This window comes from Gymnogyps californianus, chromosome 20 (assembly GCF_018139145.2).
Source record: "Gymnogyps californianus isolate 813 chromosome 20, ASM1813914v2, whole genome shotgun sequence".
In the NCBI taxonomy this organism is placed as follows: Eukaryota; Metazoa; Chordata; class Aves; order Accipitriformes; family Cathartidae; genus Gymnogyps; species Gymnogyps californianus.
Genome location: NC_059490.1, coordinates 6,699,235 through 6,719,945, shown reverse-complemented (window position 1 = coordinate 6,719,945; position 20,711 = coordinate 6,699,235). Strand labels below are relative to the sequence as shown.

Here is a 20,711-nt window from a genome sequence, read left to right as displayed (position 1 = left end):
GGAGGTCTGAAGCAAGTAGTGATGCTGTGAGTTCACACAGGGAGACCTCAGGTGGAGCCCATCCCCTCCAGACAGCAGTGTGTTTTGTAAAGAGCTGAGGTGGCTTCAGGTCTAACTTCTCAAATCCAGATTCAGATGTAGCTGCTTGTGCCTCCCTGCAGAGCCACACAGAGGCATTTTGGCATCTGAGGCATGTGAATGTGATTAAAAATAGTCTAAAGTGGGAAGGAGGCACTTCTTCACCTGAATCACAGCGTAGCTGTGGTGGTAACTGTTAAAAGCAGGTGTATTTTGCTCATTGGCAGCTTACTGTTTTGTCCCTGCATGGTTCTGCCTGCAAGCTGGGGTGCTTACAGTTGGTGTGTCAAGAGCCATCTTCTGCGGTGACATGGTGATCTCTTGTGGGTCCCTTCTGCCTGTGGCCCATGGAGACAGGGAGTGTGGCAAAGGAGGGACACAGAGATGACAGGTCCATGACTTGCGGGCTCTGGGCGATGTGGCTTGCACGCACTGTGCTCTGCATTGTGCCCGGGAGAGGCTGAAGTAAGCGCTGAAAGGGGAGACTCGAAGGCCTTTGTAAGGACGTTCGTTACATAGAGGCGGCGAGCACTAATCGACTCCTGGTGCCAAGTAAGCTTGTTCTGGCTGACACAGGCACTGACTGCCGAGCGCACACGTGCACGCACAAGTCAAAGCAAGGTGACTTCCTTCTCCTGCCAGCTGCAAGTGACCTGAAGCGCTCCAGGAAGTGGGTGAGACCCACTGGTGCGTGAGCTGGTCCTCTGCCACCCCAGGCGGGTTACAGTTGCTGCTTCGTAGCAGGGTGGCCGTGAAGGGAGCCCCTGCAGCGCGTGGAGTTGGGATGCTCCCCGGGTGCTGCGGCTTGGGGGTGCTTCATCAGGTGTTGAAACCTCCCGGGACACCTGCATGCGTGGGCATGGTGTGATGTGATGGGAGGGCAGGAGATGGGGATCCTCAGTGCCTGTGCAAGGGATAAATGGGAACTCTGAGGATTACAGCCTGGGACAGTACTCTACAAAGCTTTGCCTCTTGGGTTTAAAGCCTTTTTCAGTAACAAGTCCCCAGGGTATCATGAAAGCACATGGCAAGCTGCGGAGCCAAAGCAAGCTGCTGTTCCTGGGTGCCTTGTGTTGTGGCTTGGGGAGGAGGGGGAGCGAGCGAGCGGTGCTGTTCCCAGTTCTGGGAACAAGGTCAGACTGTGCCTGTTGTTAAAATGCAGAGGGGAGATTTCTGCCTCGTGACTTGGTCTTAGCCAATATAAGTGAAGATTGGAAATGGAAACAGATCTGTGTTGGTGGGTCTGACAGCAACACAGGAATCTGGCGCTGGTTCTGCTCCGAAGCTGTTTCATGCAAAGAAATAAACATGTGTGATAAATTACCACAAAGAGCCTTTTATAGATTGTTTTCTGTCCTGTTTTCCTTTCAAAGAATTACATCTGCTTTGCTCTTATTTTCTGCTACAAACAGCACTCTAATTGGAGCAGGGGGGCATCTCTGTGTAGGGAATCTTCTCTGCTCGGAAATGTTAGGAAAACTTAAGGCTCTGTAGTATTTTGTTTGTTGGAGAATGGGACAGGAATTTCCATATGCTTTGTACAAAGCGGGCAGTTTGAGGCTTTCCTGGAGAACACATTTTTAGTGTCTGGTAACTTCTAAATATAACCCCAATAGGGAAAACAAAGTTTAGCTTGAACAAAAATACCATTCCTCAGTAGCCTAGTTCTCAATCCCTTGACTTTTTCCACTGTTCTTTCAAACAGTCCTTGCAAGAGGAGGAATACTGGGTTTGGTAATACTACTGTGGTATCTTTTGTAGTATCTTTTGTATAAGGATTGTCTCCAGGAAAAAGCTGAAAAATTACAAAAAATGATCGAAGGTCTTAACCTCACTATAGGGCAGATGAGAAAGTAATCTGCAAGAGAAAACTTTTTTTATCAGTTTAGGATTGCATACCTGTAATAAAGGACTCCAGAAAAAAACAGTTATGGTGTGGCAAAATTTATTAACTTTATGCCCTGTCTGAAAGATACTAATATGTTGAGTATTATTGACCTTTAAACAGGAGGAATAAGAGTTTCTGTCGTTGTAGGCCTTGTGGAATAGGGGCTGTGATACCAGAATGGGCAGAAGTTAGTGGAGGAGTCCCTTCTGGCCTGCAGGGATAAGATCAGAATGAGGGTCAGATCCTTTTGGTGGCAGAAAAACAAAGAACCCACTTGCTCTGTGCCTTGATTTTTTTTTTTTTTTTCCTTCCCTCTATGGTTCATTTTTTCTAATGCTTGCTGCTATAAAGACAGCATGAAAAATGGCTTAGTAAATATTGCGTGTTATTTTAGTAGCTGGTCTTTAGATGAGACCTGCAGAGGTGTTGCCAGTGCTGGCACTTGCAGTCTGAGAGGTCTTCTGCCTGGGTATGGACTACTTTTTCCCCTTGCCTCCCCTCTGCTCCTCCAGGTAGTCTCAGTTTTCTTTTCCTCCCAAGTGCTCAGTGTTTGCAGTTTCTTCTTTGATTGGGTTGGATAAGACCTTAAATCTCCTATGTCCAACTCTTTAAAATCTGGCTGCTTCTTTGGTGCCAAATAGGATTTTAGGAAATCTCTAGCCTTTCTAGGACTTCTGTCCCCATCGAGGCAGAAGTAGACTTGGGTTTTTCTGGACATGACTGCTTGCTTTCAGGCCTGCTCTCTGTCTCCAGTAGCCCTCAGAGCAGGAGGATCCACCTGGGAATTGCTTGTCTGCTGTATGAAAAAGGCTTTTTGTGATCTCTGGGGAAAACCAGCCCGAGCCAAGAAGCAGCTGTGTTTGTGGAGCTCTTGCCCTCCTCTGAGCTCCCCAGCAGGAGCAGCTGTTTGTTGTAATTTCTGGAGATTATTTTAGGTTGGGGTATTTGAGATTAAACGAATGCCCTGCCTGGTGACAGTGACTAGCCTTTTTGCAACCTGCAGATATTGTATTCTGCAGATGCTGTTTTCTGGGGTGCGTATTTAGGCCACTGCTTCCAAGAAGAGATTTTTGTGCCTGGTAACAGACCTTTGGATCCTTTGCCGTTTCCTGTCTGCAGCTCCTGAAAGCGGCCTGTTGGCAGCTCTCCCGCATGCAGGGATCTGGGGATGGGTGTGGGGATCCTCGCTGCAGAGGAGTGCAGTGTTTTCTGCCTCTGCCGTGTGTGTCTGCTTGGGGTTCACCAGCAGCATGAGGCTCAGCACATCATTGCTGCTGTTCCCTGGCTGGGGTTATCTGAGGACCTGGAGACTGCACTGCATAGGAAGCTCTGCAGTGAGACAGAGGGATGATAAACAGCCAGATGGATCCTAGAGTGTTCCTGCACAGGAATACTTGTGTTGTAAACACGCTGGTCCTGCCGTGACACAAGCCAGATTTGCTTGCCTTATATACTACTCCTGGGAAAGATGGATTTGTTTTTCAGCAGTGGAAGGGGAATGTGATGACAGCATTTGCTTACTCAGACTCGGTCTAATATTCTCTGAATCATTTTGTTCAGCGCATCTTTAAGCAGATAAAATGCTGGTTACGCTTTCAGTCCTAGAAGGCACCTGCAGTGTCCTGCTTTGAGGCCCTCTGAGGCTGACGTGCTAGTGATGCCCAAGTGAATTTGGGGAGTAAGTGACCTGAAAAAGGAGGTGGGAGGGAAATCTCTCTGCCTGCAGCAGAATCTCTGCCCATTGACCAGCTTCAGGAGGTATTGGCTGAGCCCTCTGTAGCCTACAACTTCAAAGCTTCTCCCTCTAATTTCCAGTTTGCAGGCCATCATTAGTTAGTGATGGAAACTTGTTCACTTCTGGTTGTTTAGAAAAACAGGGAGCTCCTCCTTTCGCAGGAGAGTGGGAAGGTCTCGCAGCTCTTTGTGCCTGCTCCACTCTGCTTTTGGGTCCTGAGTAGAAGCAGGGGCTGGAGAGCCAGCCAGGGAGTGCTTTTGCTGTTGAGGTGGCAGAAGTGGCTGCTGTGAGCTGCTTCTAGTTGTCCCTACCGAGAGCTTTGCTTTCCCAACAGATCCTTGCAGAACCAGCCTGGTCTGCTCTCACTGATGCCATCACACCTGATAGGAGTCCAGGCAGTGAAGTGGGGTGGGTGGCAGGAACAGCAATGCGAGGTGCTGTTGCCTGCTGCTTGCTGCGGAGTTCAGCAGCTTCATAGCTGTGCCGGGCAATAAAGCCTTGGATATCTAGGGTTCATGATTGCCTTCCTGCACCTAGCTCCAAGCTAGTGTTTGTGGGCATCTGAGCCATCCAACTGATGGAGAAATGACCAGCTTTAGTCCCTCTTGTAGAGAGAGTCTCCTTTCACAGAATCAGCCAGGGACCTAGCTAGAAATGGAAATGCAAACAGCAACACAGTTCGTGTTTGTCTCTGTTCCTTCTTGTTATAACAGGAACTTTCTGGTCTACTGCAAAGATTTGGGTGCTGACCCAAGGTGCATAAACAAACCTGGCAGTTCAAGGTGTTGCAGGGTGTGTCAAAGAGTGTGCAGCTATCACAGCCTGTGTCTAACAACTCTTGACTAAAAAGAGGGTGATATGTAGAGAACTTGGGCACATATTTTTTGGAGAGCAAAAGGGGTGGTGGCTACAGACTTGGGGTAAGGAATTCTTAAAGAAAGCACAAGGGCTGGAGCAAACACTCCTGTGCTAAAGGTAACCAATGCAAAGTATGCTGTCAGTCTGGAAAGAAGCAGTGTCACCAAGTACATAAATCTTGGATTGTGGATGTTCCCTGACACTGGAGACACCAATGCAACCTGCAGAGCAATATCCTGAAGAGCTAAGTCATTCTTGAGTAACAGTGGCTGCTTCAGATTCAGGTATCCAGGAGTCTTAATCCTAAATGCCAATATCTTCTGAAGAAAGCCTCCTTCCCTTTTCTTCCCTTCCCTTGGCAGCAGCCTGATTCAACCAATTTTTCTTTCCCCAGCTGCCCAACATGTTTGGTGACCTTCGTTCCACGTTCATTGCTCTGATGATTGGCTCCTATGCTTCCTCTGCTGTGACTTTTCCAGGAATCAAGGTGAGGCCGTGGGATCGTGACTCACGACTGGTGGCGTTCTGGAGTCTTGCACCATTTAGCAATAATGTGGAAAGAAAGAGGGACTATTTGCTAAAGCACTCTTTGAGATGTGCCTTTGCAAGATTCAGTTCCTGTCTGTTAAAGACTTCCTGAGTGACTGCCTCAAGAACTCAACAAATACTGCAAAGAGAACAGTCTGTTTGCTAATAGACAGTAAAATTTTAAAGGTGTTAAGTAAAAGTGAAGAACTGGAGATCTTTTTTTATGAAAGGTTGCTTTTTTAAACTCTTAGGAGTATATATATGTACTTGTGTGTATTTAATCTGTGTAATTGTCACAGATGGTTGGCTTTGAACACAGTTCAGAGCTAGCAAACAGCACTGAAGGGACAGAAGAGATGGCCACTTGGGCTGCCTCAGTAGATCACTTAGCGGTTCTGAACCAGAGATGTTTCATTGCAGAGTTAGCATAAGGGGGTTATAGTAAAGGTAAGCCAGTCTCAAGTGTGCAGGGAAGTTCCTGCTGGTTTTCCAAGAACATCCTAGATGAAAACCTTTGATGGCAGTCATCTGCAATACAGCGGCATGCTATTCCAGCTGGAGGTCCTGTTGTTGCTATAGCTGCAGTTAAAGATGTGAATATACATCTCTTTCCAAGCCTGCATGTCACAGAACTGTTCTTTGTTACTACTTGAGTTAAACCCATTTTAAATGCAGCATGTTTTTCTTTCCCACAACTTCCTTTCAGACCTCATTCAAAGAATATTGAAGTATCTTTCTGCTCTTATAGCCAAAACCATATTCCCTTGTGATTTCCAGGTTATATATGACTTTGGGGTCTCCTTCATCCTTATTCTGCTTGTCTGGGCAAGCTGTGCAGGACTAGTTTTCCTCAACTGTTTCTTCAATTGGCCACTGGAGCCTTTCCCAGGACCAGAAGACATGGACTATTCGTAAGTGTCCTCTAGACTGGCCTTGAGGGCTAATCCCATTCTTAATCCTCTAGAAAGTGCTGGCACGGCTTATTTAGAGGAGTGGACAGGGAACTCCCTTGCATGTTGTTTATTGCTACCATTCCTTCTTAGGTTGAGAATTTATGTCTGCCATTAGCGTTATGGCTTGACTGGTGAATATCTGTGGAAAGTGGAACTTTCCAAAGTGTAGGAATTAGAAGGAAAAATGATCTGGTAGTCGTCATAAGTATTTCTGCATTGACCTATGCCAAATTGGCCCGGGGGAATTATCTCTCTGTGCTCTGGATCCAGCCCATTTGTGGGTTTGTAGATGGAAACTAGTGCCTTAAATCCACACATAGCCTTCCTGACCCCTGCAATTTTGCTGTGTCTAATTCCTCACCCTGTGTTGCAGCTCTCATACTCTTTACTGCCCAACAGGGTGAAAATAAAGTTCAGCTGGCTGGGATTTGACCACAAAATCACTGGGAAACAGTTTTACAAGCAAGTAACGACTGTGGGGCGCCGTCTCAGTGTGGGGAGCTCCATGAAGGGCCCCAAGGAGCCGACAGCCTTGCAAGAGAACAACAAGCTCTGTCTGTCTACGGTGGACCTAGAAGTGAAGTGCCAGCCTGACAACGCAGGTGTGGTTCCATGAGTGCCCCAGGGATGCTTGTGCTGGCACAAGGCAGTCGGTCTCTCTGCTCTGCTCCAGACCTGTTTAGAAGAGACAGTGATACGTGATCCATGTGTTGCCAGGGCCAGGTGCCAGCCACTGTTATTTAAATACAAGTTCAGTTATATAAGGAATCCTGTCCTTGTATACTTGCCTAAATACACCATGTGGTGGTGCCAGTGGTGGGGACAACAGCATGGGTAACTGGTATGGCTGCAGAAGGACAGTGCAGTTGGTTACTGCTGTCTCTTAGGTAGACTGTTGCCATCATGACCAAGCCTTCCTTACTCAAGGGTATGGCAAAAGCAAATGGTTTGAAGCTTCCTTTTGCTCTAATCCACAGAATTAGGTGAGTCTTCCTTCCTTCTCCCTTGCCCCGGTTACTGGTAGCCAAACTCCAAGCATCTATAGCTCTTCATCATGGAAGTTTGTAAGGCACCAGGAAGTTGCTAACTGAACTCCTTGGAGCTGCCACTGGCATACAGTGTTGGAATGACTAGCTAGGAGAAGACCTGCTAACCCAGAGGTGAAAGCCTCTTCTGAAATTGTACGTGTTTATGAAGGTATGTTGCCTTCTTCAGAGACTCTATTATTCCTTCTGCAGCTTCTCCCTCCTTCATGAAGAGTGTCTTCAGTCCTATCTTGTTGCTCAGCCTTATCACCATGTGTGTCACTCAGCTGCGGCTCATCTTCTACATGGGAGCTATGAATACCATCCTTGAGTTTCTGTCTGGAGACGAAGATCAAGGTAAAGTAACCTGAAAACTTTTATCTGCTTCCTTGGAACTGGGACCTGACCCAGACTCGGTCCTTGCAAGAGGCCAGCGAGCCTGATTACTCAGCAGATACACAGTATATGGCAAAGAGTGCGGCTGACAGCTGCTGGTAGGGTCTAGCGGAAGGCTGGAACTAGCCCAGGACAGAGGGGCAGTGAGGTAGACACTTGAATGTCAAGCTAATTTTAGCCCAGTGTCTGTTAAATACTATTCCATGTTATTTCCCCAGATGGGTTGTTGAAAGTAGCCTCTCAGGATGGACTGTGATAATTTTTTTTTAATAGGAAAACCTATTTCATCAGGTATTTGCTTTGCTTATCCTAAGCAAGCACAAAGTACAGAGCAGCTGACTCATGACTAATGGTTGGACTAGGTGTCTCAGCCCAGCAACCGGGGGTGGGAGAAGTGAAGTCACAGCTGTTTTGTGCAGCTTGGTGTGTGCTGGGGAGGCTCAGGGGTGCTCACTGCGCTGGACTCGTCTGTATTTATAGCTCTGATTCAGCACATGGAGCAAACAGGAAAGAGTACATTAGTTTACTGCTGTTGAAAATACCCAGGATTGCAAAACAAGACTTAGCCTTTTTTTTTTTTGTCCTTTGTAGTAAGATCCAGTTTGAGCTTGTTAAATCTGGATTGCATGAAGCTGATAAATCAAGAGGCACTCCTCTGAAAATAGGAGTGAGCTCTGGGGGAGGGAAGGAAACTCCAAGTGCCCTGGCATTCCCTGAATTGCTTTATTTCTTGAGCCTTTGACAGCCTGCAGCATTCAGCTCTTTATCTCCTGGCTCAAGAGCCAATTTAGACATTAAGCAGTAAACAGGACAAACTTCACACTGCCTACCTTTCCCAACACTGTTTAGTTTTCTGCTTACCTTGTAACTCTCTCACGCCGATTTTTTTTTTTTTTTTTCTGTCTTTTTACCCTGGCTTGCTCTAGTTATTTCTCTTTCATTTTTTCGTCTCCTCCCCTCCTTGGTATTTTAGAATTCTTATTAACTATATATGCTGCCAATTCTGTTTAGATCAAGCTCCATGTTAAAAAAGGGATTGTGCCCCTTGGGTGCATTGCATTTTTTCTGTGCCATCTTTAAGATTTCTTCCCTTTTTCCCCCTCCTCCCCCTGAATGTAGCCTGGGCTCGCAGCGCAGTCCGCTGTCTTGGTGTTTCCATGGCATCAGCAAAACAGCGGTATTGTCTAGTCGCAGCAGCTTCAGGCTGCAAGAGCAGTTCCAAGACATGTAGCAGCTCTCTAGAAGTGTAATCTGTGCGGATCAGGAGCGGATGGAACGCTGCTCCCTTGGATTCCTTGTTCTTGCAGTTATTTACTTGAAGGTGATTTGTTTAGAGAGCTCCCTCCATCTGCAACTGCTCTCAGGAGCACTCAGCAAGGGAAGAAGAGAGTTGAGTCAATCCTGCAAGTGTTATGGTCGAAGAAAACTTAAATATTCCCGGAAGCAGAACAGGAGAGAAGGATGTGCGGAAAATCATTCAGATAGGTAGCAGAGTCTTTAAGTTGTAGTGAGGCACTGTGTCCTTGAAAGTCCTGCTTCCTGTGCAGATTATGGTGACTTAGACCTGTCACGTAACCTAGAGGTAGAAAAAGCAGTCAGCCTGTGGCTAGTTATCTTCTGAAAACCCCCAAAAGATGGGGGAGAAGCTAAGGAGTTCAGTAGCTCTGTAAATGACTGTATAATTGCGTTGTAGGAAGGCAGGAGAGAATAGACCTGTTGTGTCTAGAACTTGAAATTTGGCTGCATCTTTCATAAATTGTCACCTTGCTCTCAAATCTGGTAATACTTGGAGACCTTGGGTAGAATCAGGATGGGCTGGAAAACTCAGGTGTGTGAGGTGCTTGCTCAGGATAGTTTTGAGGGAGAGACCTGTAGAACAGTGGATGTAAAGGGTTGTGCCTATGTGTGCTCTATCCAGGCTTCTACTTCTGCCATATCTACTTCTGCTGGTATTTGCTAGGTATTGTTCTCCTTATGTATTTTTTTTTCTCCTCAGGAAAGAATGTTTTTTAAGATGACAGATAAATTGAGGAGGCCCTATTTTGTAGCAGCTACTGTCTCTCCTCTTCTCTTGCTGACCCCATAAATTTCATTCCCTGCTTCAAGTTGGCTTCTGCTTTTGCTGTTTAGAGCCCAAGATTAAGTGTTCATAATAGCATGAAGAGGCAAAACATGACAGCGTGGCTTGCTTCTTACCCTCTATTAAAAAATAACCAGACAACAGCAAATCAGCTCCAGGAGTATTTGCAGAGGGTGATGCCACCTGTCTCTCCTGGCTACAGCAGTTGCTATAATGAGATGGGATGTGGGGCCACTTCAGGGCTCGCCTTTGCGGAGGTAATGGGGGCATGAATGTGAGTTTGGAGGCTGGAGCTGGAAGTTCCTCTTGGTTCCCTTGCCAGCAACTGAAGCCAGGAAAGTATCATCAGGTGCCATGCCTGGGCACAGCAAGGTAGCCCTGCTGGGGGTTGTTACAACTGTATAGGAGAGAGAGGCTTGTTGGAAACTTCTCTCCATTACCAAGTTGATTTTGGTCTAAATCCTGGCTGTACTGCTTTGGCTAGATCTAGAAGTGCATTGAGAGGGACAAACTCAAATTCTTTTTGGTTGTTTTGCTTACAGTGCTGTAATGCATAAGCACTCTGTGCTGAGATGGGCAGTTTCAGAATTACATCCTTATTTCAGAGCTGTGGTACACCATGACTCACCAGCCCTTCTGTGTGATGCCTACAAATCCATCACGTGGGCTGCAGAGAGGAAGTGGAAAAAGCATTGCAGGGTGGGGAAACTCTTCAGTAACAGGAGGGGGCAGTTTCTTCTAAGTCTGCTGGCATCAGCTTTCCCTTAGCAAGCCATGTAGACACTTCTCCCATCTTTAACACATGGGGAATTTTCATCAGTTTGAGGTTTTTAATGATTGCTCTCAGATGCTGTGTGTTTTGCTGCTAATCTCCCCTCCCCCTGCCTCCAAACTTGTTCATTCAGCACAAGATGGGTTAGTCCTCACCTTCCCAGCCTGGCTTGTCCTTGCTGGAGCTTCCTGGCTGGAGAAGATGTAGCTGCAGCTCCCAGCAAGACAGGAGAGAAGATGACTAAGGCAGGGTTGGCTGTGCAGGATATATTGCTTGTAAGAACTTTCCCTGTTGGTCCTAGCCAGAATAAACCTCATTGGCACTAAGCAGGTGCTGGGTCCCGTTTCTGGAGCCCTACCTGCTGTTGGGCTGACACTGCTCAGAGAATACTAGTGCAGGATCAGAATGGTTGAAGCAAGGGTGCCCAGTATGTCCACTCTAATGTCATGCCACTGGGAGGCTAAGTGATGAAGTGGGGCTTTGGTGTTCCAGCTCCTTCAGCCCTGCCTGTTAGCCTGTGAGTACGTGGGATCTGGGCTCTTAGTGAGAGAGGTGATCAACGGGGAGGAACAGTTTCTTTTGTCGTCTTTGTTCTGTTGCTTGCTATGGTATCACTTGGACTGACAACTTTTTTTAATCTCTTTTTTCCTGCAGTGGCTCTCTACACTTCCATTTTTGGGGTATTGCAACTGCTGTGCTTGCTGACAGCGCCTGTGATCGGGTACATCATGGACTGGCGACTGACAGAATGCAATGATGGCTCAGAAGAGAATGAGGAGAGCAACGCTGAGCAGTGCGTAGTGTGCACCACACGGGACATGCAGCCACGTAGCAGGCCTCCTCTGCTCTGCATAATGTGTTTTGTGATGAACGACTGAAAAGAGTATTGGTTCTTCAGTATAGAAAAGAAAGCCTGAAGGAAGACTTGATAATTGCAGAGGAAAGGACCAAACTATCTTCCATGTCCACTAAGATCAGTCAAGAAGAGCAAATTTAAATTGTAGCAGAGGAGGCTCAGACTTCCCTTCTAGCCTAACAGTAAGAGTAACAGCACTGAAATAATTGCCCAGATGTTCCTCAGCTTCCACTGATGGAGATCCCACCACCTCCTTAGGCAGACCTCTAGCCAAACTGGTTTAGATAGAGTTGATGTGATATGTGGAGAATCTTGCTGTGAGTTCCGGTAGCTGCTGAAAGTGCTTTTTGTAACATAGGTTTTGCTATCCTTCCAGAAGTGACAAGAAAAAGAAAAAGCGTGATCGTCAGATCCAGAAAATCACCAATGCCACCAATGCCTTTGCATTCACAAATCTCCTGCTGGTTGGATTTGGAATCACCTGTCTTATTCCTAATCTACCGTTGCAGGTGAATAGGTCAAATGGGTGGGTGTGCTGGAGGGGCTGGCAGTGTGGGTCCTGGCAAAATGACAGGCAGGACAGTGCCAGGAGGTCCTGCAAGCCAGCAGAACCAGCTAGTGGCAGGAGGGCTTTCTGGCACTGCTGGGAGACTTCTGTACTGCTTTGGGAACCCCAGTCTTCGTTAGAGTTGAAACAAATAATACCATGCAGTTTACATCTCTTGAGAGAACCTAAAGAAGCAGCTGTAGTAAAAATGTCAGAGTTGATCCACAATTTATTCACACTTAGAAGTTTCTGCAGCTGAGCTGTGTAACAACAAGTACTTTTCTACTGAGATCCTCTCAGCAGTGCCTGTGCATTTAACCTGGGCTCGATTTAAGCTGCTGATGGTCAGAAAACTTGCTGTAAGAAGCATGACACTGATATATGCAGCAGGTTATTTCTGCATCAAATGCTATGCCCAATGGTAGCTGTGGGATTACAAACCTGTTAAAATATTTATTTTGTGGCACCACCTGGTTTTGGCAGAGGAGTTCAGTGATTATATGCTATACTTAAACATGCCTTGATGACGTAGGCAAACAGATATAGTTTGCTCATACTTGCATATTGTCCGCAATAACTTGTGGAAAATTAACTAAATTGGCCACAAGCGCAATGAAAAAGCGTTGTGACCCTGGCCACAGGTTGCTGGGGGCATGTCCTTGCAGCAGTGCCACCTAGAATGAGATAGGTCTTGAGTGTGGTTAACCTCAGGGGGCATGACATGTTAGCCTTTGCAAAGTAGGGAAAAGCAGTGCTTTTAGAGATGAGTACAAACTTCTTCCCGTGTGCTGCTCTGTCAGGTTTTGGCTCTGGGTTCCTCAAGCCCACCTTTATACTAGAAAGGAGAACAGCATTTAGGAATTGTTGTATGTTGGGGTCTGGCACACCTAGGTGGTATCTAGGACGTGACATTTTTCTGCTTCTCTTTCCAGATTCTTTCCTTCATTTTGCACACAATTGTGAGAGGATTCATCCATTCAGCTGTGGGAGGCCTCTATGCAGCTGTGTAAGTCTCTGCTTACCTATAATATGTGGCTGGCCAGAAAAACTGGTTTGGGGTGATAAGCTGTGCAGGTGAGAGGGAGATCAGGACGTGAAGTCTTCATGGTCAGAGGGGAAAAATGATGCAACTTGTTTCCTCAGTCACCACTGGATATGACAGTAGCTGGACTGAAGTCCTCGCTGATGCTTTCCTTGTTTAGAAACAGCTAACCCCTTTGGCATAGCTATTGCAGTGAGACAGACACAGCTACATGTGGGCCTCGGGTGAGACTAGGCTATCGACACTAAGGTTATACAGTAAAAACTCAAGGCTTTTTTTGTCTTATAATGAGTAGCTATGTGCATGTGTCCAGGTAAAACATTAACATAATTGAATACATTGCTACTGGTCTGCTCTGAAATTACATTGGTAAAGCATTGCTCAAGATACCATTAGTGATGCCTACTCCCTTTCCCAGGACAGATTGTCCATCCTGTTTCCAACTTATCAAAATTAACAATAGCTGAATCTAAATACTCTCTTCCTTATTAAGCAATGTTTTTGATTTTGAAAACAGATCTGCCCCTCTGTCCTGAGCTGTTGGACAGAGGAACAGAAAGCAGCTGTTATCTTTCAGAGACTCGCAGAATCGTTGAGGTGGGAAGGGACCTCTTGAGACCATCTAGTCCAACCCTCATGCTCAAGCAGGGTCAGCTAGAGCAGGTTGCCCAGGACTGCATCCAGTTGGGTTTTGAATATCTCCATGGATGGAGACTCCACAGACTCCTTCTGTCAAAGGTTTTGGTCCCAGTGTCTGGGGAATCCAGACAAGAAAACCCATCTAAGACTCTGCTTCAAAAATGCATAAACCTTTGGTTCCCTGGCAGCTAGAAGCAAAAGATTTTTGTCTTAGGCAAGGTAAATGCCTGTTGCTGTACATATCAGCTTGCTTGTAAACTAATCCTGTCTGACCATTGCAACTTTCTGGGACTTCTGGAGTGAGGTATTTTTGCTTTGAATGTCACTTCTTTGAGTATTTGAAGGGTTTGATCCACTTCTTTCTTTCCAAGCTTAGTTGAACCTGACCCTTTTTAAACATAGCTCAGTCATGGAAAGAGAGGATGTTAGACTGTTCCTGAAATTTATTTTTCCGTTAGTAGTATCTGATATTCAGCACTTTCCAATCAACAGCATTGTTTAATTTGACATAGGATCAGACTTGTCCTCTAAAAAGGAAAACACATACTAACCTGTTGTGCAGGTTTCACTCACTTCTAAAAGGAGCAAATTGTTATGACCAGATGAAAATGATTGCTCAGCCACAAATGCTGTCATCTGGATAAAGAGGCCCTGCTTTTAACTTGTAAATATCAACACTCTTCTCCCTTTGCAATAGAAACAGTAGTTGTATAAGCACTTCCACCTGCCTACAGTACAGCTACAAAACAAGTGCTGGATCTGATACTACTTAAGTTTGAGAGCTCAGGATGAGAATAGTCCAGAGAGGAAGGCTCCAGCCTTGTTACCAGCTGCATTCTGCTCGAGAGCACTGTGCACACCACTGGGCATAACTAAATACTCTGTAAGAAGAGGTAGTTATACATAAGACCAGGAGAGAGAAGTTCTTCATATTATGCCTGTCTTGGGACTGTGCTCTGTTGTGTTACTTGACTGGGAATGCAATCTGATCTGGGTGATGTGAACAGTCAAGGTGACATATAATGCTGTTGCTTTCTCTGTTGACAGATACCCCTCTACTCAGTTTGGCAGCTTGACAGGGTTGCAGTCGTTGATCAGTGCCCTTTTTGCCCTTCTGCAGCAGCCTCTTTTTATGGCATTGACGGGACCTTTGGAAGGAGACCCTCTCTGGGCAAGTTCTTCTCGAATTTAATGTGAAAGCGTGGTGGTTAAGATGATTTTGGCTCATTTCTTTGAAAACAAAAGGACTCCTGTGCATGGACCAAGGTTAAAAGCAGCTGGAATTTTACATGTCCCTCAGTCTGCTGTTACCTTGGTGCTGTCCAGGAGATCCTTCCCTGTGTGAGTAATGATCCCCTGGGAGGGAAAGCCATTAACCCTTATGCTGGTGTATGGAAAGGGAGAAAGGGGGAAGGCTGCAGGAGTGCTTTCTGCTAACAGTTTGTGTGGCGAGTCAAAATCTGTCAGGTAAAAGTGAGTGAATCTGTGTGGACCTCAAAATGCAGTAGAAATACTCTGTTCCCTTGAGAGCTATTAGCTCCAATTCCCAGTAAATTTTGGGTTGCTGATGCTAATGTCCGAAAAGCCAAGTGGCTATTGAGGGTAGGCCTAATGTGGTGTCATGATGAGAGTCTGTCTGGGCAGCTCAATAAAATCATGACATGGGTGGTCTCGGGGAGAGTCCTGGTCTCTAGGCTACATGTGCCCACCCCAGCAGCCTGTTGCTCTTCAGTCGGCAAACTTGGTGTAAAAGAACTGCAGCTTAAACAGCCCTGCCTGTTCTGTGGAACAAGACTCCCGCAGCCATGATCCAGAGCAACAAACTCTTGCAGCATTTAGCTTATACACATGGTGCTCTGGGCACAGAAGTGTAAATATAAATCCAGTGGAGGCTGTTGCCAATACACTGAGCAGGGCGTCTCCTGGTTTACCCACAGCTGAGTGACGTGGGCTGGGTTCTGACACTTCGGCATGCGTGACTGGGTTGTCATCTTCCTAGCCTGCCTAATTTTGTTTTGTCTTTCTTCCTGCAGGTGAACGTTGGCTTGCTTGGTGTAAGCTTACTGGGTTTCTGCCTTCCAATCTACCTGGTCTGCTACAGACGCAGGCTAGAGAAAGAAAAAAAACAGAAGATGGATGATGCCAAACTCTTCTTCAAAATCAATGGCACTCCCAATGAGGAAGCCTTTGTTTAAACTGGTGCTTCAAATACAACCTCCCATGTACAGGTTCCTACCGCATCTGTGGGTTCTACCTGTGGTGAAAGCCAGGCTTTTTCTCTCCTGGCTCTGCCAGTCTTTGCTCATCACTGGAGCGAGGGCCGGACATCATGACTGAGCTTTCCTCAGATATATGGCAGGAGGGGACTTCCCACTCCTTACTCCAGAACACAGGACACTTTTCCTTTTTATGAAGGCCACGCAGATACTGTCTTAAATTATCCCCTGATCACACTCTCCAGTGGCAGAGTCTCTGCACAGGAAATTGGAGAGAGAAGGAACAGCAAGATGGGGGAAGAGGGAAGAAAGACCATAATTTGAGTTTGCAAATGTAACACGCTGAAGTATGTTTTCTCCCCCTCTTCCTCCAACCTTGGCTGACATTGTCTCGGATGCAAGCTGCGCTCTCCTCCCTCCCTGAGGCTTCATAATGGTCTTTCTGCTTGATACGTAGCTGGACCCGGTGGTTTTACTGTTGATCCAGACATACCCCAGACTGTTTGTGAGGCAGGGAAGGAGATTTTATTCCATATGAGCACAGCTTCAGTGTATTGCTAAATGTTGGCTGCTAGCACTGACAGCTCCCAAACCTTTTATTACTGCAAATGACACAGACTGTGAGCAACGGATCTGCCTTCCACACTGAAATGAAGAGCCTAGTGGACTGCTTGGTCCTAGACGGAGCCTTCAAAGGCCTGGAATGCCTCTTCTTCCTGGCCCGCAAACCACCTGTATGTGTTTTAAACTGCCTGCGGTCCTGGAACCTTTGAGATAGGAATTGGATCTTGTTTACTGATGAAGTGCTTTGAGACTTTTTGCCTTTTGCCTCTTCTTCCCTCCGACGTGACCCTGGGAGGGGAGCAGCAGTGTGTATTTAGTAAAGCGGAGAAGCTTCTTGAAGCTGAATTCTGGGGCTCCAAATACCTTGGTGTTCACGTGTCATGAGCTGACTTGCTGTTGAAAAGAATCAAGAGTGCAGAACACTCCTTTGTGTCTGGTAACTGGATCCTGTGGACATACAGCAGGGTGATGTGGCGATGTAATTCTTCCTCTAGCCATAGCTTATTTACATTGTTCTGATAATAGTCCCCAAGCTGCTGAGCACCAGGTTACTGTGACTGACCAAAAAGCTGCCGGTTTGGCTGTATTAAGAGCCTTCTACGATGTTGATGCTCTGTCTGGACAGAGTACGTGGTGATTGATTGTATGGTGAAGCTGACTTACAGAGCAATACGTGTGGGTAAAGGTGCCCCAGGCCTGTTCACCATGGAGGGAATACAAAGGGAATTCTCAACCTGCTTATTTTTATAGAGGTTTTCCTAAGTCTCATCTAAAGTTGACTTTTCTGCCCTTAACCTTCTTGCTGAGGTCAGTAGCTCAGCCTGTGTAGCCTTGTGACTAGCGTTAACCACTGCACCGTGTGGACCTGCTCAGAGCAGGACGGTGCAGCGTTGAGGATGAACATCAGCGGGTGTGCAGCAGCATGCGCGCTGGGCTGAGCTAGTGGCTGCGGGAAGGTTGGGGGCAGAAATAAACCAGTTATGAAGATGTAGTGGTGGTGCTTTCTGAACTGCCAACTCCTGCGTTACTGCAAAGCCTGGCAGGGGGTAAGTCATTCAACTTCTTTGTGTCTGGTCAGAAAAGGACAAGACTCAATCACTGCCCCATTAGCTCTAAGCTGGGGATTAGAAACAACAGTGCACTCGGACCTTCCTTTGAGAAATTACCTGGAAACTGGGTGTTAACTCCTTTTGAAGCATGCAGATGCTCAGCCCAGCCAGGCCTTCACCTTCCCGAAATAGCAAGCTTGGTGACCTCTTGCGCGGAGCCTCGGCAGGATCGCTGGAAGCCCTGCAGAGTCCCTGGCTGGTGGCCTTGCCAGCGCAGGATGATGAGGCAGCTTTGTGGGACAGCAGCGCCATCTCGAGTCACTGCCTCCAGCCAGCCTCCTGCGGGCAGTTCAGATGCTACTCCACTCCATGGTACCTTTTAGTCTTCGGTCACTCGTTTGGAAATGAGTTGCCACTTGAGTATTTTACACATTTGTGGAATTTTTTTTTAATGTGTTGCTTTTATTAAATGTGTTTGTTCCAAGACAGCCTTATTGCCTGCTGTCAACACTTCACTCTTCTAGAACTTCTCATCTTTTGTTGGCCTCTAGCTTTGGTGATGATTTAGTGACCTTCCCAGCTTTTCTTTCTGTTGTGTTGAGCAATAACTAAGGAGGCAGAGTTTTGATTCATTTTCCTGTTCACCTGGCATCGTCTCAAGTATGTGTTCAGAGACCCACCAGCAGTAGTACAGCTTGCCTAGATTTCCAGAGGGCTTTCTGCAGATTTCTGCATTTCATATTACTATACTTACTCCTAAATATTTTGAGAAGATTCCTACTCTTGCTCACAGATATTTGTGACATGACAATGACAGATTAAGTATCTTTTTTTAGTAAGAGCTCAGACAGGTGAGTGTCTGAGCCACAGTCCTCAGACTCACAGTATCTTAGAATAGAGACAGCTGTTGGAGGGTGTCGGTGTGCTAACTCAGCATTCCTTCCACCTCAGCTTCAGAATATTGAATGTGATAGCTTCCACTCTCATGTCACTCAAATTCCTGATATAAATGTCTTTGAAAAATGGAATACAGCGTGGCATGTTTTCATGAAGTCACAGTGGAGATGATGCTGCCTTTAAAGTATGTGCAGCTAAATTAAAAAAAGAACACACTTTTATTCCTGCTGTCTACCTCCCTACTGCAGTTCCCAGTTCCTGCCCTTTATTAGGAATATCCTCTAACAGTTTCACCTGATAAAATGGTGGATATATGTGCTTAGTGTCTCTGCTGCTGTGCCATGGTGTTTAGAAGCTGCTGGTCAGCTGTGAGGAATAGAGCTCAGGCCTTTGAGTCACAGTTTCAGGCTCTGTTTGCAGATTGAGAGTAAAGTGTGCCTTTTGGCTTGCAGTCACAAGGACTAGTGGGTACACAACGAAGTTTTAGTTGTTCAGGGTTGAACAGACAAAGGGGAGCGCTTTCTCATGTAGTGCAAAGTCAAACTGTGGAATTCATTGCTGCAGAACATAGTGGGGAACAGAAGCATAACTTTTTTAAAAAGGGGCTGGTTAAACAATGGTCTGATGCATCCACTAACTCAGGGAGATTTTAAGTTGCTGTAAATAAGAAAGTTATGCCAAGGAAAGATTACTTTTCTACATGCTGTATCTCTTAAGAAGTGGTCAAAGATGGAGAAAATATATGCTGGGCTAGGTGAAACACTGGCCTGATCTTGTGGGGTTTAATTTACTCTGACAGTTGTGAACCAAACTAATTTTAAAAGCAGTCTCAAATTTATCTATCAAAAAAACCTGTATCTGCATGCAAGGTGTGCAAAGACTCTACTGATTGTGGCATAACTGCTTAAATGCTGCAGCTCCTGCAGGGGGGAGCCCCTCAGAGGACAGAGCATTCTGGCTTCAGCCTCTTCTAAACGTTGTCCTGCATGGGGCAGAAACAAACGCTGTTGGGACGGTCCCGTTACCCGTGATTGTTCATGGGCAGTTTGCCTCGTTCTTTGATGCTTATGGAAATGTAATTGTGGATTACTTAGGTTTGGAGTGGAAAACAGCATTGCTGCTTTCTAGCCAAGTGATGCAGGACCAAGAAAATTCCTGATGCACTCTTCTACGTGCATGAGCCATCTTGCGGAAAAAAATTAATGGGCTACCAAAGACTAGAGAGCCACATCAATTTAAATGAATAATGCGTTTACCTGTACAGCTCAAATATAGGCCAATGTGTTTAACTACTTTCATAATTCCTAAATGCTAGAATTTGTAGGGGTTTTTATGTCCCTTGTACCCCCTTAACCTCATCCATATGAGAAGTGCAAGGAGGGTGGTCATGGGAGAGACCTCATCTCCTCCATAGAAGCATCCCCAACTGAACATAATGAAGCAGAAACATGATCTGTGAGTACTTGCTGTTTGTAGGAGCCCTCAGAGACAAGGGTGTTGCTGTGTAAAGGTGACTGCACCTTCTGGAAACACTGCTCCTGGCCTCTACAGACTCTCACATGCATTTAATATGCATCCGTATTTAAAAAAAAATATAAACAATTAAATTAACAGAGTGGGGAAGGGAGGATGTCAGCTTTTTCCTTTCACTCATCTGTCAGTACCTAAGCCCCATCAACACAGTCTTTATAGCATTAATGCAATGATGCTATCAAGAGTAGCAGAGGAAATCTGTGCTGTTTTGCTTAATAGACACTTATAACTTTATTCAGTTACTGTCATAGAGTATCTGGATCCTTGAGATGAAACTGGACACAGATGTCTGCAAAAAAAAAAAGAAGAGCAAATCTTGCTGAGACTCCAGTTTAACTGCAATGCTGCTACAGCCATTGAAATGTTCAACTCCCACGCCAAAGCCTGGCCTCTTCATGCTCTGTCTACAAAGGAAAATTGTAGGATAATGAGATTTTAACCATTCAGTAAATCACTAAAATGTTTTAAAGTAGGAGATGTCCCTCGACAGGCTGATGAATTTGGAAAATATGTCACAAAATATAAAGCAGATACTGTAGGGTAAAAATAATGAAATCTTTAAAACTACAAGTTTTGTTGCCTTTTTTTTTCCTTTGAGTCTTTTCTGCATCTGCAGAGCTTTTGGTATTCCCTACTTCCCAGTTTAGAAGTGCAAAGTATTCATAATGGAAACTAGTATTACAGTAGGATTCCTGATGGGAAGGGACTTGGTTTTTTAAATTAAAAAAAAAAAAAAAAAAAAAGTCACTTCTGATTTATATTTCAAAATGTTATCTTCTCTGGAATAGCTGAAACAATGATGTGTTATGTAGATGCATTCTTACATGTTAATTATAAACCCTACAGGTCCTTGTTTTTCTACCTGTGCTGCTCAGCCCATCTCTGCGCAATCTGTTTTTATCAAGTGTCCTGTGCTCCACGTTGTCCTCCTTCCTACTGCTGGCTTGTCACTTCCTTGTACCTGACCCTCTGTCACTCGCTTTTGATTCCTGGGACAATCCCTTTTTTCAGAAAGCCTCCTCTTTTTAACCTGACAGCATTAGCCTTCCCCACCT

The 20,711-nt window shown here is 45.8% G+C and overlaps 1 protein-coding gene across 1 annotated transcript in view; it reads left to right on the top strand.

The window, feature by feature from the left end:
- Positions 1-20,377, top strand: part of SLC43A2 (solute carrier family 43 member 2) — a 31,571-nt gene extending 11,194 nt beyond the window's left edge. Inside the window, exons 5-13 of the mRNA XM_050908851.1 lie at positions 4,954-5,046; positions 5,865-5,998; positions 6,440-6,642; positions 7,279-7,422; positions 10,968-11,106; positions 11,546-11,678; positions 12,649-12,722; positions 14,445-14,568; positions 15,431-20,377. Coding sequence (XP_050764808.1) covers positions 4,954-5,046; positions 5,865-5,998; positions 6,440-6,642; positions 7,279-7,422; positions 10,968-11,106; positions 11,546-11,678; positions 12,649-12,722; positions 14,445-14,568; positions 15,431-15,592 — 1,206 coding nt within the window. The 3' untranslated portion in view covers positions 15,593-20,377. The remainder of the gene's footprint in view (positions 1-4,953; positions 5,047-5,864; positions 5,999-6,439; positions 6,643-7,278; positions 7,423-10,967; positions 11,107-11,545; positions 11,679-12,648; positions 12,723-14,444; positions 14,569-15,430) is intronic.
- Positions 20,378-20,711: the final 334 nt, after the last annotated feature.